This window comes from Athene noctua, chromosome 3 (genome assembly GCF_965140245.1).
Source record: "Athene noctua chromosome 3, bAthNoc1.hap1.1, whole genome shotgun sequence".
In the NCBI taxonomy this organism is placed as follows: domain Eukaryota; kingdom Metazoa; phylum Chordata; class Aves; order Strigiformes; family Strigidae; genus Athene; species Athene noctua.
The window spans coordinates 43,427,735-43,445,469 of record NC_134039.1 but is presented as its reverse complement, the minus strand read 5'-3'; the positions used below and the strand labels follow the sequence as shown (position 1 = coordinate 43,445,469).

The 17,735-nt window shown below is 37.5% G+C and overlaps 1 protein-coding gene across 4 annotated transcripts in view; it reads right to left on the bottom strand.

Annotated features, from left to right (window-relative positions):
* Positions 1-17,735, bottom strand: part of PPP1R12A (protein phosphatase 1 regulatory subunit 12A) — a 122,562-nt gene that overhangs the window by 52,914 nt on the left and 51,913 nt on the right. For all 4 annotated transcript variants that reach the window (XM_074902812.1, XM_074902810.1, XM_074902811.1 and 1 more), the window contains exon 3: positions 4,952-5,070. In XM_074902812.1, coding sequence (XP_074758913.1) covers positions 4,952-5,070 — 119 coding nt within the window. The remainder of the gene's footprint in view (positions 1-4,951; positions 5,071-17,735) is intronic.

Sequence of the window (17,735 nt, the reverse complement as noted above, 5' to 3'; positions counted from 1 at the left end):
AAGGCATGTTTTATAGATACTGCAGAAGATCAACCCACTTTTTATTTCACTTAGTGAATGTTTATATACAAATGTAATAGCTCACATTTTATCCACATGAACAAAGCTGAGTTAAGCAATACATCTGAGAGCATCTCCTTACACCTACCTGTAATTAAGAATGAGGAACATTTGCTTCTCCTTGGAAAAGAAATAAGTTCTCCAATAGTTACTGAATAGCTACCATGCTGCATCATAAACTCCTGATTCACCTCACATCACCTCCTTTCCCCCCTAACTCACCTCCCAAGAATGTTTCCCATAATTCAAAATAACTGCTTAAGCAGTTAAAAATAATTTTAAGAGGACATCTTATGATAAACAGCTAAAAAATAATTTCAAACCATTGCACTTAACCCTACTCGATACTTGCAGAGAGGCAGTATTTAAAACCGGCCCGGGCTAGCCATGACTAAAGCCACATCTCTTCCAAGTCTGATAGCTTTCACCAGTGCCCATGAAAACTCTACACTACTGGCAACAGGCCACTTCCACAACTATGAAACAGTGAACCACTGCAGAGTAGAAACATAAGGGATCGTATCGAGAAACTATAAATAATAATATTTTTAACGAAGATAAAAAAATAATATGTGGATTGCAGTGGCACCTATATACATAGGATTGGCCCATGATAAAGATATTAACATATGGAGAAACAAGAAAGCAGGTCCTAAGAGAAGTTTTTTGAATAACGCACAAAATAGTTAGAACATATGGTGTGCAAAGAGTATAGTTGTTCAGCACTACTTTGGAATCATTTCCATAAAACACCTAGTTTTGCTATTTGTGAAGGTTTTGTAACTGTCACAAAATCTTTATACTTTACATAAGCATGTATGTAATTTGTCTTCTCACAAAGTATAAAATTAAACTACGTTTTAAGCTTAAAAAATAATTAAGCCAATAATTCCCCTTTGAAGATTAGGGTAGAAAAATATTTTCCTTACTATCAGAGTGCTATGGCTTCACTTATAGGATAGCTAGTCCATTAGTTCAGAATTACTGCATAGTCCATTATACCACCAGGGTCCTGCTGTATGCTCACCTCACACAGGTGGCCTGGTCTGGGGATTTATGACCCACACAAGAGGACACAGGAAAAGACACCTGAACCAAGGGTCAAAATATAGAAATGTCACATATGGAGATCAGAGTAACTGAAGAGAGACACTGGATAATAATACTGTAAAAACAATCTTCTTTCATGTCTAACACTCTTTACAACAGAACTTCTAAAACAAGATTAATTTGGATCACTGACCATCTCCTCTCTAGACAGGTCAGATTTTGGAGTCTGAATGCTAAAATAGGATGAACACTGCAGATCCTTCTTTCTATTAAGCCTGTAATATCACATAGAGCTCAACTGTGTTATTTTCCAGAATTTATTTCTGTGATTTTAATGGCTCCAGAGGCTCCCTTTTTTTTCCTGTAGTTAGACATGTCCTTAAAACATAATTCAATACCTGTAAAAATTGGGCATAAGTACAAACAAACTGATGATCTGTAGAAGGCTGAACAGTTTCCTGTAAAGACTGAAGGTCTGAAAAGGTAGCAAAAAGGGTGAGCTAATATAGTGATTCTCCTCAGATTCCTAATGGAAACAAACACCAAATGTCATTACTTAAACATATCTGAAACCACAGTTGAACCTGACTGATCTCTCCAGGCAATCTTTTGCCACCAAAACTCTGACTGCTGATGTCAGTGTGTAGGAAGTCATGTTCACAGCATTAACTAGGCAACACAAAAAGGAAACTATCATGAATGGAGGAATGAATACACATAAAAAGGTTGTGAGGCAAGAATGTTACAGAAAATGTTTACTTAATTTTCACACTGCACGTTTTACCTTCACAGAGGTAAGATTTTCTGGCACTCAGGTTTGTTTATTTTTGAAATAAATAGGCTGATCTTCCATTACTGGTAATACTTAGAAAAGGCTGATCTGATCACTCCACAGACCCCATAGTTAACTTGCATTATCAAAACTGCAGCACTGCTTTACTTTATATGAGGAGCAATGCTAAAGCTGGAGGAATAACTACATTCAGCCAGATGTACAGTCAAAGATGAAACTGTCACAATGCGTCACTGTTAATTCCACATTAAGATAAACAATTAAGTTCCTATTTTAGAGCTATCAACTTCTCTAGCCACAACATACAAACAATTAGGCACTTTCCAAGTGATCATGATAATGGCTAAATAATCATTCTGTATATAATATTAACTTTAAATGCAAGTTAAGGATGCTGTCAAATGCACATGATTAAAACCTTACTGCTGAGACAACTGTCTCATGATTTAGTAAGGTATATGCTACAAGTTCATACCCAGATTCATATCCTTTCCATTCTATTGCCATCCACAATCACGAGATATTTCCTATGATTTCACCCCAGAGGTAAAAGCCCTTAGTTCTTACACCTTCAGACACAAATTCAGAAGGAGGGATGCTGTATGAGTTCTTCCTCGCTTCTGTGAAACTGCAACTATTAAGTGGCCTAACAGAAAAAGAAGCTAGGTAGAATACATATATATATATATATATATGTATTATTATTTTTTTTTAAATGCATTCACATATGTGTAAATAATATATATATATATAGTATATAGTCTATATATAGACTATATATATATATATATATCACCATAGGCTTTAGTGTCCTGTTACAATCAGGAAGGCAGAAATGCTGTCAGGGATGTTCATAGTGTGGTCGCTCTTCAAGACAGAACCTTCCAGTTCCTGTTCTCCACAGAGGCAGGTGAAACCACTCTGAAGCACAGCCCTAGCAAGCTTTTTCTCACCTGATCTCAGTCAAACAACGTATTTTTCAAATCATGTGAGAAAGACCAATCTTTTCAAAATCCTTTAGCTAGTCAGCAAGCCAACTGACATAAAAATGTAAGAGGAATGCTTGGAAAATAGGTTTTCCATAGCAAGTGAAATTTAGTATTTTAAAACAACCTGAATTATCCCTTTAGAAGCTAACAGCTGCAGTGTGGAAACATCAACATTCTTAGACTTATAAAGACAGTACCATAGATAGTTTACTGTAAACTTTAAATACAAAATATGCAAACCACACTGAAATTTTCAATGAACTGTGGCATTTAGTTTGGGTTGCCAATGTTAATTTTACTACTGGGCTGTTCAAAATAATTAAACCTGCATAAGAATAAAAATTAGCATGTAATCTTGAATCTCTGCATTGTAAAAATGTACACAAAATCCCCAAGCAGTAACATATAAATAAGAGATTTTGAAAGACGAGTTCCCCAAGTAACATCAATTTTACGAAGTGTGTATAGCACATCAGTAAAGACAAATGTTTCAAAAACAACCTTAAAGAATTTAGGCTGGGGCACATTCCAGAAACAACCCTCCAGCAAAGATTGACAGTACTGCTAGAAAAGACAACAACTTTATTTTTCCCTAACTAATTAAAATAGTCAAAATGGTAGCACAGACAAAAAAAAATATTCACAACTACCTAATCTGAGATTCTTTGTGTGCTAACTGTAAGAATGGTTAATCAAAATTCCATCAACACTACCAAATAATTGAATCAAAGCCTTTGTCAAACCTACAGTCTACTTCTGTATATCGGCAGGTATCTATTTCCCTGCATATCATGTCATCTACTTTCTTTTTACCATTTGCTTTGGGCATGAAAAGGGAATTAAATCAGGGCAAAGCCTGAAGCAATTATGTAAATCTGTCAGATATAAATTCAACACTACAAAATAAGTAACATTTTCAAGGAGGAAGAACCCTTTCGAGAGGTAGATGGGGTATAGAAGTAATGGAAATGTAGTACCCTAGCACACCCCCCACAAAGGCTCCATCTTCACTCTGAATATCATCTTCTTTCAACACATAATGTAACTCTGACCACATCACCCCAGTTCTTGTACTGGGAGTTCTGGGATAGCAATGCATTTCTACTGGACTCAAGACAGTCAGTCTGCAACTGAATATTCTTTCCTCTGTGGAATGGAAACCCCAGAAACTTTCAAAGACCTCTCACTGGAAAACCCACCTGAAGACTGGAACATGGAAAACAGCAGTGTAAGGAAAGGAAAAAAAGCAGGAAAAAGTGAAACAATATGCTTTTTTCAAAGGCTAATTTCTCTTACAAAGACATCACTGCCAGTACTAGCAATTTATATAGCAGCAAGGTGCATAAATTTAGAGTATATATTGAGGTAATATATATGTTTAGGGTAAAACTCGATACCTATCTATCTAACTGTTGCATGAATGCTCACCTATATAGTGCTCTCAGAAGTGTACACAAAACTGGGAGGAGCTTAAAGGTTCATGATAGGTTCTCAGGCCTAAAACAAGTGCAACCTAAAATTCCTTCTCCCAAAGAATAGTTTCAGACACTTGGCATTGTAGAAGAGCATTCAAAGTTCAGAACTAAACACAAAGGGTGATTTATGGGATACAGTATAGTTGTTTTCTCTTGTTTTAGTTATTCTAGGTTTTCTTGTAGTCAACAGAAAGAATACCTTAGGGATGAATTCACACCATCCTAAAACTATCTGAGTCATCTCAGACGTGCCTATTTCTCTCCTCTCTAAGGCAGGAATCTCTTCAGATGTAGTCTAGAGCTGGGATATAGAAGTCTATATCCCAGATGCACTGAATACCACCTAAATTCTGTTAAGTGAATGCAGGAATCCAATCAACAACTGGGTTCAATACTTCTAACCTCTTTCTTCACAATAGGCTGGGCTGAGTAACAACACCTGGAAGACAGCTTGAGCACTGTATGTTGTACTGACAATTCTCTTTAGAAAATAAATTGACTTTAAAATACCTAATTAAGCATAAGTTTTCAAAAATATATTTAGTGTCCAATAAACAAAACCACCCTTCCATATTCAAAATTACCTTGTCTATTTACTTCATTCTGAAGCAGCTCTTCCATTGCCTCTTCTTCAGCAATATCTAATGGAGTGTCTCCTTCACTATTTACAGCTCCTACATGTGCTCCTTGACTAATTAAATACCTGCCAATACAAGAAGAAAAAGAAACTGTAAGCAACATAGTAAACCTGATGCAAAAAAAACAGCAGCCGGGTATCATATACAATAGGTACATACATGCACACGTACAATTAATAATTAATGACACCAAGTTGGGTGGGAGTGTTGATCTGCTCGAGGGTAGGGAGGCTCTGCAGAGAGACCTGGACAGGCTGGAGCCATGGGCTGAGGCCAACCGGAGGAGTTTCAATAAGGCCAAATGCCGGGGGCTGCCCTTGGGCCACAACAACCCCCAGCAGCGCTACAGGCTTAGGGAGGAGTGGCTGGAGAGCTGCCAGTCAGAGAGGGACCTGGGGGTTGATTGACAGACGCCTGAACAGGAGCCAGCAGTGTGCCCAGGTGGCCAAGAAGGCCAATGGCATCCTGGCTTGTGTCAGCAATAGCGTGGCCAGCAGGGACAGGGAAGGGATCTGACCCCTGTACTCAGCACTGGTGAGGCCGCACCTCAATTCCTGTGTTCAGCTTTGGGCCCCTCACTACAAAAAGGACATTGAATGACTCGAGCGTGTCCAGAGAAGGGCAACGAAGCTGGTGCAGGGTCTGGAGCACAGGTCATACGAGGAGAGGAGCGGCTGAGGGAACTGGGGGTGTTTAGTCTGGAGAAGAGGAGGCTGAACCTCATCGCCCTCTATGGCTCCCTGAAAGGAGGTTGCAGAGAGCTGGGGATGAGTCTCTTTAACCAAGTAACAAGTGACAGGACAAGAGGGAATGGCCTCAAGCTGTGCCAGGGAAGGTTTAGACTAGACGTCAGGAAGCATTTCTTTACAGAAGGGGTTGTTAGGCATCGGAACGGGCTGCCCAGGGAGGTGGTGGAGTCCCCATCCCTGGAGATGTTTAAGAGTCGTGTTGACATAGCGCTGAGGGATCTGGTGTAGTTGGGAACTGTCAGTGTGAGGTTAACGGTTGGACTAGGTGATATTCAAGGTCCTTTCCAATCTAGTTGATTCTGTGTAATAGAAACAACTATATTGGGTATACGTAAAAAACCTCATGACTGTCTACAATCCCTGAAAACTTGCATGTCTTTTCATCATACTACCCATTAATACATCAGTTTGCCACAAAGACTCCTGACGTGTTTAGACACATATTTGCAAGAATTGAAAGAAGAAAATGGTTAGATGGTGAACAAAAACAAACACAAGGTGAACAGGGATTGAACCACCTATTCCCACGAGCTCCCCATATTAAGCCACTCTTCTTAGAACTTCCAAATGTACATTATGTTTCTATACTTTGTCAGAATTATGACTCCTGGTCTCTAAGGCAGCTTCACAGAGTTAATAAAACCAGAATCACCTCTGCTCCTAAGTACTCATAAAGTCAGCTTTTGGTGGGGAAAAAGGCAAGGGGAAGAAAGGAAGCCATGGTTTACAGTATTCCAACCCCACTAAGTGTTTTCTTACTTAAAGTACCACTGTCTGAGGAGTCAACAATCCAGAGTCAGTAGAATTTATTTCTGAATTTCCAATTAAGTCAAATGGATCAATTCCAACAATTCCAAGTCACAAAAGGATTAAGTTATTTCATTGTATTAAACCATAACCCAATAAAGTTACTGAGAACCTACAGTTTTATATATAGTCTGTTTCTAAGTAGACAATGAACAATAATTAAAACATTAATACAGACCAGTCTTACACCTTCTGACCATAACATTTCCACTTCCCTAACAAACCCATATGTTTGAGCCATGATAGGACTCAACACAAGCAAAAAATTGCAAACATACCTCCTGCCTTGCAGAGCTTAATTTACACTTTCCATATATTTGAAAAAAAAAAAAAATCAGAAAATAATCAGACCTGAAGAACTAGTTGTCCATTTGGTAACAGGTATATGAAATCAAAAGTACTTTCTTAACCCCACTACTGCAGAATGACAAATTATGCAGGAGCCTATCACAACATTAATCCAAAATTAATACAAATGCTTTAAAGTATTTCTGCTTAACAACTACCAATTGACAGCAACAGACTCCAGATCTAGGATCTATTTTCCTTATCTTTATTCAGTAATTCAACATCTAGTACTCTCGTACATTTCTATTTTTTAATGTATGATTTAAATAGCACTTGTTATTAGATCTCTGTAATTATGTCAAGAAGAGGCAAGAACTGACAAATCACAAAATGGAAATTAATTCCCAAAAGTGTAACCATAACTATTGGGATATGCATCATCAGTTGCCACCACTAACTCTGATGCCAGTATGCAGTGCTGGTTTTATACTGTTCCTCTTAAAAGACTGCTGCTGTGACTCTTATCTATCTCCAGCTTAAAGATTTAACTTTTGTAGCAATGAAAAATTAATCAAAGTAACAAAATTTCTCAACCACACCAGTTTTACGGTTTTAACAGCAACACAGCCTTCCAGGTTACAGACCAGATAAATGCTATGCAGGTTTTCTGCTAAACAGGCAAAAACACCAGTGGGAAAACTAACTTTCTTATAAAGTCAAAATGTTGATTCAAAATTAAAATCAACCACTGACTAAAATATCTTTATAAAAAATTCCCAAGTCAACATTCATGTTCTTTCAACCTGTTTGGGGTTTTTTTTTTTGTTTTTTTTTAATATAGACATGAACAAAGTGATGTTTAAAAACCCTGATTTTTACCTGTTTCCACATAATACCTATAGGGAAAAATGAAGCTGCTTTTGTAAGGAAAATATGTATCTCATTGAAGTAGTTGTAGTTGGTCATCTGGGTCAATAACTTATAGACATAAGGAGTAATATGTAAGAAAGTGTAGGGAATGAACAAAAGGCTACAGTAGCATTCCAGAAAGTTATTATTTAGATACATGAACAACTTCATGGTCAAATGATCCTTTAAAGTAGACTCCAAAAACGAAGCTGATTACAGACCAAAATCAGATCAGCAGAGCTAAGGGGATTAGCAAGGCTGGAGAAGTAGTTATGTGAGTTCCCCTTTGCACGTGCTTACAGGACTTTAGTTTTCCTGGGTCAGCAAAGGAAGGATGGGTGAACCTGTGCCGAGTTCACAGAATTTAAAGGGGTAGGAGAAACAGAAGAAAGATGAAAGGCAATACATTCCTCTCCAGGGAGTGAGAATGGTCCTTTCCCAACCTGCCTTCCACCACTCCAACTAGGCCTCCCCTCTGCTATCCCCCCCCCACCCCCCCCACCCCCCCCCAATTAATAGTGATCCCCTCAAATGAATCAATAATGAAAGAGCAATACTCAGTTTAAACCAAATTCCAAATCCAACTATTTTAAAGATACCTTTTAAGCCTGGTAATGAAATCCATGTTTGTTCTGCTTTCCTCATCATTCATTCAGTAACAGATGACCCTGTCCTGAAAAACTTTTATGCATTTGCTTATCTTCATTTACAGTAAAACAGCTTCAGCAAAGCAGTGACAGGGCTCAGATGGTGCATGAAGTCACCCTGGTGCCTAGAGGACTGTAGCTTTTCTTAGGAAATCTAGCACTACCAAGAGAAAGGACAGCAACCATTTCAGATGTGTAGGTAACTTGACTATGCATCACATACAGAAAGGGAACAGATTTGGCAAACAAGACCAAGAGACCAATGCTCTGAGTTTGTAAGGCATAGCTGAGCAGAAACAAGTACCAGAATAATCCTAAAAATCAGAAAGTTTTGTTGGTTGTTTTTTTTTTTTTAAAATTATTTTCCAAGCAAATTGCACTTCAACCTAAATGTTAATTAAAGCTTATAGTATGACTTCAAATATTGGTGTATTTGACATTACAGTTATTCTGGTACCATATACTGAATTCTTTACATGAACAGTCTATTATTGTGTGTAGGTATGTATGCATATTTTAAAAGTCATCCATGTTTTGAAAAAAAAAAAAAAACCAACACAAATAATTGCTTTTATTTTATCTTTTAAGTAGGTTACCTTCACCTTGAAATTTCATCTTTCTAAAGCAAGTAAACATAACTTCCACTTCCTCAGCTAATATCTGATACAGTTACATGTATGCAGTGACAAAGAAATCAGAGCTGTGTAATAAAATGTCCAGAACCATGTTCTTTAATACCATGTCCAGAAAAAGGCGCTTTTTGCACACTTGGATGCAGCAGTAAAGTAATAAAAAAAAAAAAAAAAAAAAAAAAGGACTTCCACCATCACCTACTTATAAAAGCTTTTGGCATAGCACTTAAATCTGTGTCTTTTGTAATTCACTTGTTGCAAACTGGCCATGTTGAACGGACAGCTGCAGAAAAGTAATTCAGAAAATCCAATGATAATTTATATAATGTTCTGGTAGGTGCTTATTCAAAATGTAAATAAATGAGAAGGAAACAGTAGCTTGATCCATACCATGCTTATTTTCGGAGCTAAAGCTTTCAAGTGTTGATCTTCAAGTTAAAGGTACCTCTTTTAAACAGTCTTGTGGTCTAAGTATAGAGAATTGCAAGTATCCCAGGAATACTAGGAAAGATAAGAGCAGGAAAATAAAATAAAATCATTCCTGATACTTTTGCCCTTACAAGCATTATGTAGTCCGGGTAAGACTGGAAGAACAAGTTTGCTTTGTGATACCATTTTTTATGATGGAAAAAATACTTTTATTTGAAATTTGCTTTTTAGGAATCACTGCTGTGTATTCCTCAATAGCTACTATAGACTGAAATTAACAACCTTCAAAAAAACATGAAATATTTTTTTTCTGTAATTATCATGAAACTAAGATTCTCTCCCATCATTTTATGCAAAATACATTTTAATACCTTTCATAAAAGGTTGGAATCTCAGTATCTCTGAGACAATAAATAACGTCTTCTGAGATTACTGTACAAAAGCCAAACAGTCCACACCAAAACCAAGCTCAGGAACTGGAAGTTAAAAATTTTAACTAGCAACTTGGCCTATGTTCTGAATTTAAAAAAACCCAAACACCAAACAAACCAACAAAAAAGGCTTTACAGCTGTGTGTGTAAGTCTATTAACAAATGCATATACAGACACAAAGTAAACAGAGGAGACACCTCCCTCTAAAGACAGTAATACAAACTTGAGTCTTATTCGTGAATTTAAAATTTAAGAATCTGGAAGACACTCAAACATTGGCTTTCCTAAACTTTGTCAGCTGCAGACAACAAAACATGCTGCAGATAACATTTTAATATTATTTATCTCGGCAACAGAGAGGCATCTATTTACCTTCAAACCTTGTCCCAGTTCACAGTATCTGGAAACAAGTTTGCAAAGTCATTAGGGATATAATGAACTTTAAGTACTCGCTGAACCTGAAGGTCACCAGCATGGTGGCAAGCACAAGGCAGGGCAGAGAAGTGGCCAGTGAATTGATTCGGTTCATTAAACACTGCTTACTGAGCTCACTGGAGACTCCCTAAGTGAAACCAAGAGGTCCCTTCAGACTAGTCAGAAGACTGCATGGCAGTCTCCAACTCCTAAAACGTGAGGAGAGGGACTCTCCTAAAAAATCTCTTGCTGAATAGAGGTTCAACGTATTGTATATACATTTAAAATAAACATGTTTCAGTGTGGCCTTCCAGAGAAACATGGCTTAATTGGTAGTGGAGGCACCAAACAACAGCACAACCCGTCTCCCAACAGCTTTTAACTAATTAGCAATTTCAGCTTGACCTAGCTGTTTTTTAAAAAATCCATAGATGGTGGAGTTCAAATTAATTCCATGTCTTAAACGGATGATAATAGGGAGCCAAAGACAGAAAAAGTGTCACTGTGTTCATGCAGCTGTGCAAGCTGTCATTTGAAGAAACAAAGAAAAAATATCTGCCCCACAGTCCACAGGATGTAAACCCAAATAAAAAACTTACACATCCTTGGAATATGCATTTTAACTGACTTCTTTTAAAATGCCTTTCAGAATTATTTCACTGAGTTTTAAAACATACAAAGTATCAATACACTTTTAGAAGTACGTCTTTGTAAATCATTCAAATAACTAATAAAAAGACATTTGGTCAATTAGACCTTCAAGAGACATTTAACAAAGACAAAATGTAGAATTTTAACATTGCTGTTTGCAATTTTTTTTTTTTTTTAAGTTCAAGTAAAGTAAAACAGATCTTCTATTGGTTTCAGTGTCTGGGAATATTTCTTTAAATATTTTCTCACTGCAGAAGAGTCTTACTTTGAATTTAAATTCTTAATAATGTTGTTACTAACTCAGACAGAAGTAGAAATGCTACCTGAAGCTCCCTAACACTTCTCAAAAGTGGTTTTGGTTTAGGTCTGCTTTTGGGTTTGGTTTTTTTGGTGTTTGTTTGGTTTTGTTTTTTTTTTAATTTGCAGGAAAAAAAAATACTTAAAAGCCAGGCAAGCAAAGTATATCTACCTGCATATGCAACCTATCAAGAGTTAAAATTACAGCTTCTGTGTGACATTTGAATTTTTAAGGTGCACATCTCTAAATAACAGAAAAAGGCCTAGCATTTTTCTTTTTTTAAAAAAAGTCTTTAATAATACAAACTTGAAGCAAATACAATGCATTAGAATAACACTGTGCTAAATTCTGTTGTGGTATATAGTACACATACGCCCTGTGTCAGTGGGCAAGTTTCAAGAAAAATGTACAGTTGGTTGAATATGAGTGAACAGCCAGTACCCAGCTGCCCCTCAAATACCCTCTCATGCACCCTCACACTGTCATGCTCACTTTTAAACATGTTGTTCAAAACCCAAATAGACATAAAAAGTCACAATTTCACTGTTTTTGAAATATATACTGTAACCCTTTTAAGAATTTGGTGGATGGCATTAAAACGTGTGCAACACGGGGCAGGTGGCTGGCATGTCTCATGAGTCATGGAGGAGCCCTGGGCAGGGGGCACCCTGCACAGCATCCCACTCCGCACAACAGGGGATCTCCTTGCCCTCTTTAGCAACAGCCTACAGATAATTTCCTTTGTCCTCCTTCCTCGACAGCTGAGATACTCTGCAGTTGTCTTTTCTCCTGAATCTATGATTGATTTACAGAGGAAAATGAAGGTTCCATGTTCAATACTGGAACCAGAACTGTACAAATTCAATTGGACCAAGAATACTTTCTCCTGCATGATTTTTGGACTAATGTAGAAAAAATCAAATTATTTGAAAAACAATTAAGTCAAGCTCATAGGGATGTCTTATTCAGGCGCTCTGCAAAATGTCATCCCACGCTGTCAGTTGCTGCTGTGCCTCCACCTTCTGCCTCTAAACATTTAGAATTGAATAGAGACTGACATAAGAATACAGGTTTCTGTGGTGGCATTTAAATTAAAATCAAGTCATGATAAAACTCAGGTACTTTTAAGGTTATGCTTCTTTGCAAATTCCAGAAGATTCTCACTCTCATCTTTCTCTCTTGGAAAAAAATGCTGCAGCACTTTCCAAATAGGAATGCTCCCCCTATGAGCAGTATCATCAGCCAGTAGCTACACAAAACACCAAGTTTAAATAAAGCCAGTTAGGATTATTTGGCAAAACTAGGTAAGTATTTCTCCTGAAGTATCTGAGTGATGATTATAAGACAGCTGATATCAACAAGAGATCTGAGGTGAATTTATGATTTCCTCTTGCAGAACACAAGAGCTGAGAATTCCATGCAGCTAGAGATGTTAAAAAAAAAAATAATTAAAAAATAGTTGAGAAACAAATGGCCAAATGATTTTAAGGAAAAGGGCAGGGACATCTCTTCAATTTTCACCTGTCTAATCCAGATTTCAGCATATGTGTTTTTGTAAATTATGGACCAGTTTGAAAAGACTCTTTTATATTCTTTAATATGCAAGAGCTCCTCCAGATAGCAGCAAATCCAGCTTCTGATTCTCCCTCATGAAGCTGGTACAAAAGGCATCTTGGACAGACATGTGTCTTTGCTTCAAAATTGTCAAATACTCCCAAAGCTATCAAAGTTGTATGTCACAGAGATGAGAAAATAATTCTCCCTACGTAAACAGCACTATCAATTCTGAATACTGTACCTATATGATAAACACATTTATGTTTATGAAGCCAACACTCCACAATGTTCCAACACACCACTGCACTCTGCACGTAGCTGGCTTTCCCTAGCCTTTACTGCAACTTGACCAGGGAAGCACAGTAACTAGAATCACATCTGTTTTCCTTCTTGGTATGCAGGAACATAGAAGAAACAGTGTAGATAACAGTATCTGGTTAGTCTTAGTCCTCCTGTGTACCAAGAAACCTCTGAAAAAAGCCAGCAATAAGTTCTAGAAATATTTGTACGTAGGTGGCCACCTAAACATTAACAGTGCAAAGATGGAAGAAGAAAAATTCCTACTTGCAGCATATGAAAAGCAACTACGCCTTCGTATTTTACCATATCCATATAGAGGAAAGTCATATGAGAGGTGGCAGAGCAATGTTTAAGTGAAAGTAAACAGTGACTGAGAAGAGGAAAGTAGGAAACATGAAGAAAGCTTTATAGGGAAACATATGCTATATCATATTTACCAAAAAAACCCCACCCAAAAACCCAAAACCAAACCCCAAAAAAAGAAAGAAAGAAAAAAAATCCTGGAGCCTTGTAATTCCAGGATGAATATGGGACAAATATTCAGCAGGAAATAAATAAAACAACAAGTATTTTTAAAGTGTGTATCAAATGTTCATTTCACTATGTACGTTGTGAACAAGTGTTTCTCTCCTTTACTTTGAAGTCTGCATGCTATAGTGCAAAAATGAAGGCTGAGTTTGAAAAATATCTTGTTGCAGCTGCAGAAGAGTACACACAACTAGCTCACAACACCGTGTTCAGGATGCTTTCCTGTAGCAAGATTTCAAGCATTTGTTGTGATTCATGGAAGTGTTATCAAGGTGAATACTTGGGATTGAGTTGCACTGCTTGAGAAGAGGTAACAATAGCATGGAGGCAGAAAAGTAGGAGGAAGGAGGAAAACCATGCTGCTGCCCACCATCCTCAGCAACAAGAGGTGACCGCACCACTAGCTCGCTTTCCCTCCTGTCTTGTTCCAAAAGTATCATTGCTATATTTGGTTACAGTAGCACCACAAATTCTGATTTTTAACTGCTGCTTTCTATTTCAGTGGAATTTATGAGTATGGACCTAACTTAACAAGCTTCTTTTCCTCCAATAGCAACGTGTTGGCATTTGTATCAGAAAAATTATAATCAAGATCAATTCTTTTACTGTGCTTAAACAGATAATAGTATAGATATAATCACTATATCACAGAACTTATCTTGTTTATTAATGACCAAATCTCTCTACGAAGCAATATTACTATCACAGAGCAGCTTTTAGCATCACTTGGTCTGACCCCTTGTTAGATATCAGCAATCTGCAATTCATAGCAGTTGTTTACCTGTCCAGTCCACTTTGAACTTCCTTGGAAACACACTGCTTCCAAAAGAAATTCTTACTCCTTCTTCAAAACTGATAAGCAGTACCTCATCTGTAATCAATAGGTGTCAATTAATTTTTTATACTATTTTTTCCTGTCACACCTGCTGTTTATAAAAAACCCCTACATTTTTGTGTCTTAGTATCTGAATTGTACCCAAATAACTCACCCACATCAATGCATAGCAGCCTTATGTCTCTAGAAATACACTATATTTACAGATTTCAGAAAAATTCAAGCAGCTTTTATCCTGCCTCAGTCATGGATGAGACTAGAAAAACACAGACAGATTAGGATTATTTGCACCAAAATGATCTAGTTTAGGATATCCAACAAAAGACACAGCTCTAAGAAAGGATAAGTAGGCCATAAATTGCTTTAGCGTCATTAGAAAGTCTACTGTATGTGGCTGAATAGGGTCAAACACAATAGAAAAAAACACTCAAGTAAAAACTGAAAGGAAATAAAAACTGAGATGCAAAGAAGTGACAATTACACCACACCCATGTATTCTCCTAGAAAACAACACTCAAACCCAACTTTACTGTGAATCAAATTCTTTTTATATCAGATAACTGAATAAATACTATATTAAATGTTTAACTGCACCAACAATTCAATAGATTACAGAGTCTTAAAAATCTATCACTGCCTCTCTCCAAAACACGGATTTTGAATTAGTTGATGAGGCCCTCACGGGGTGACAGTACACCATACTTACCAAGCACTTGCTCAATTCAAAACCTGGTTGCTCATGCATCTAGAGCTGCTCTCCCATGTTCCAGTCATACCTAGAAAATAGGAGTCGATCGGTGGCAAGAGGCAGTTACAAGCCATCTTCCAGGGAGGACCTGCTGTATTATTCTCAGAAGTCTACCCGAGCTCCCAGGCTTCCATATGTATCATTTTCCGTATGTCTTCTCTTCCATATGTATCCCATTCAACTTCAGAATTCATAGGTAAGATATCTACTCTAAATTGTTCTCAGGATACCAACAAAACCAATGCTTTGTGATAAACAAGAAAGATCTTTCCTATGCACAACACTTCTCAAAGCAGGATGTTTTTTTTAAACATGGCCTGCACTTTCAAATTCTTCTTCAGCCAGAAATTAAGAGTACTCTGAGCTTTATATTGGGCATCAGTCCCTTGACTTTTCATTCGATCCAATGAACTGCTAAAGCATATTAAAAGAAAAAAGATACTTTCCACTAAATCATATGTCCCTGAAGAAGATATCTCTGAACTTAAAAGTCTAGTATATTTACCTTTAGATGAACAGAAACACAATATACTTACTAATAAATATTTAGGGTCACAAGTGGAGATGCACACAGTAATCCAATCTGAAGAAAGCAGTTACAGAGCACACACTGTCTGTGTGCATCCTAGAGTTACCAGCTCTCATAGACTCCCTCAACTGAACAACAGGTATCAAATCAGTTAGATCCTATAATTTCCTCTAACCCATCAACCATATCTTACTGTCTATTTCTGCCAGTTGTTTTTTATCCAAACATCAGATCACGGCTACACAGCAGAAAAAATTAAAGCCTACCACATAATGATACTATTTTAAAAAAGGAATTTCACCATCAACACAAACAAGTTAATTAGTGTTTCATTATTCTTAGAACATACACATGATACAGCTCACTGTTCTCCAAGTTTCTCCATTATTTTTTGAATGGAATTTAGCTTTATCCTTGTAGCTACCTAATACAAGTTTGGAGGAGGAGGAACTTCTATGTTGCTGATAAAGAACAAGCTTGCACTTTGATTTGGGGCAGGGGGAAGAGACTACCATACTAGCCTATTTTCTTTCCCATTTTTTCCTAATCTGTTCTTTCAGAAACAAACAAGGCAGCAAACAAAAATTAATTAACTGAAACAATCTTCCAAACCCTGCAGTGACCTTTTCCCGGCTCACAAAACAAAGACTGCATCTTTACCAGTGTCAACTTGTAAGAAGTCAGTCATTCTTCTAGAAGAGCTGTTCTTTGGCTGGGGATAAATCTTCTCATTTTCTGAGTGGGTTGTATCAAGTTTTATCTTTGGTCCTTTTTTTTCCTAATTATACTCCTCCAGTTAACTTTTCCTTGTGTCATTTAAATTAACAGCTTGAACCCTGACAAAAACATTTATTGACCTTGTAGCATCTCTGTCAGACCAAACCCCGTATCAGTTTGCATAATCAGTTTGCATGTGGTTTACATCAGACCACCAACTTTGTCTTGACATTCACAAATCCAAACTTCTGATTATCCCCCAAAGATCCATTTCTGAATGTATCGTTAATAACATAATTTCATACTCAGTTAGTTAAAACAACTGGGAACAAAGCTAAAGGAGATGGAAGCCATCTCTGACATTTTTATCAGTCTGCTTTGCTTAAATAATGTCTTGCTCTTCTAGAATTATAATGGGTTGTGGCAAAAGAGTTGAGATTAAAAACACTCCAGTAATATTTCCAGATGATCAAGTTATTGAAACCTAGAGAGAAATGGATTGGAAAGAGCTGTTTTGAAACACATTTTGCAGTACCACCACCCTCAGATATCATGGAAGAACATTCAACAGTACCAGCCGGGTCAGACTCAAGAGGTGGGAGATGAAGGAGAGGACTCCACCTCAGCACAGGCAGCTCTCCACAGCCAGGCTTCTGATCAGAGGTAAAAGCTATGTCTGAAACAGTGCCCAGACTTTTTTTTTTTTTTTTTTTAAATACCTGCATATCTATGCCAACTGCTACTGGCAAGCCAGATCAGCTCAGTGATTGAAAAGAGAATAAACCCTTCAAACCTCCTCAAGGCTAGACTTCTGCTAATAGTTCCCACACTGTATCATTAGATAACGCAAGAGAGGGGGTAAGAGTCAGTGGAGGAGGGAAAACCAAGGAGAGAAGGGAATGATTGCCTATTTCTGTGGAGGTCTCAAGTTAGGTCACCTTAAGCATGTGAAACTGAACTGAATTCCCCCTTCACTATCTGTTGCCAGAAGAGCACTTGTCCTGTCTTTGTGCTATGGGCACGAAGCACCACCACCCAGCAGCTGCTGCAGTCCCCAGAAGGCAATTAGAGCTGTAAGTAAACCACCTATCACTGAACATCTGTATATGCAACTACAGGTTTACAGGACTGTCTCTCTGCCATATATCAGACAATGATCACTCACTGAGTCTTAATGGACTGTTACTAAAATAGAGAGATCCTGGGACAATGGCTTGCTGAGGCTTCAGCAAACTAGTTTTGGCTGGGTTCACTTTCAGG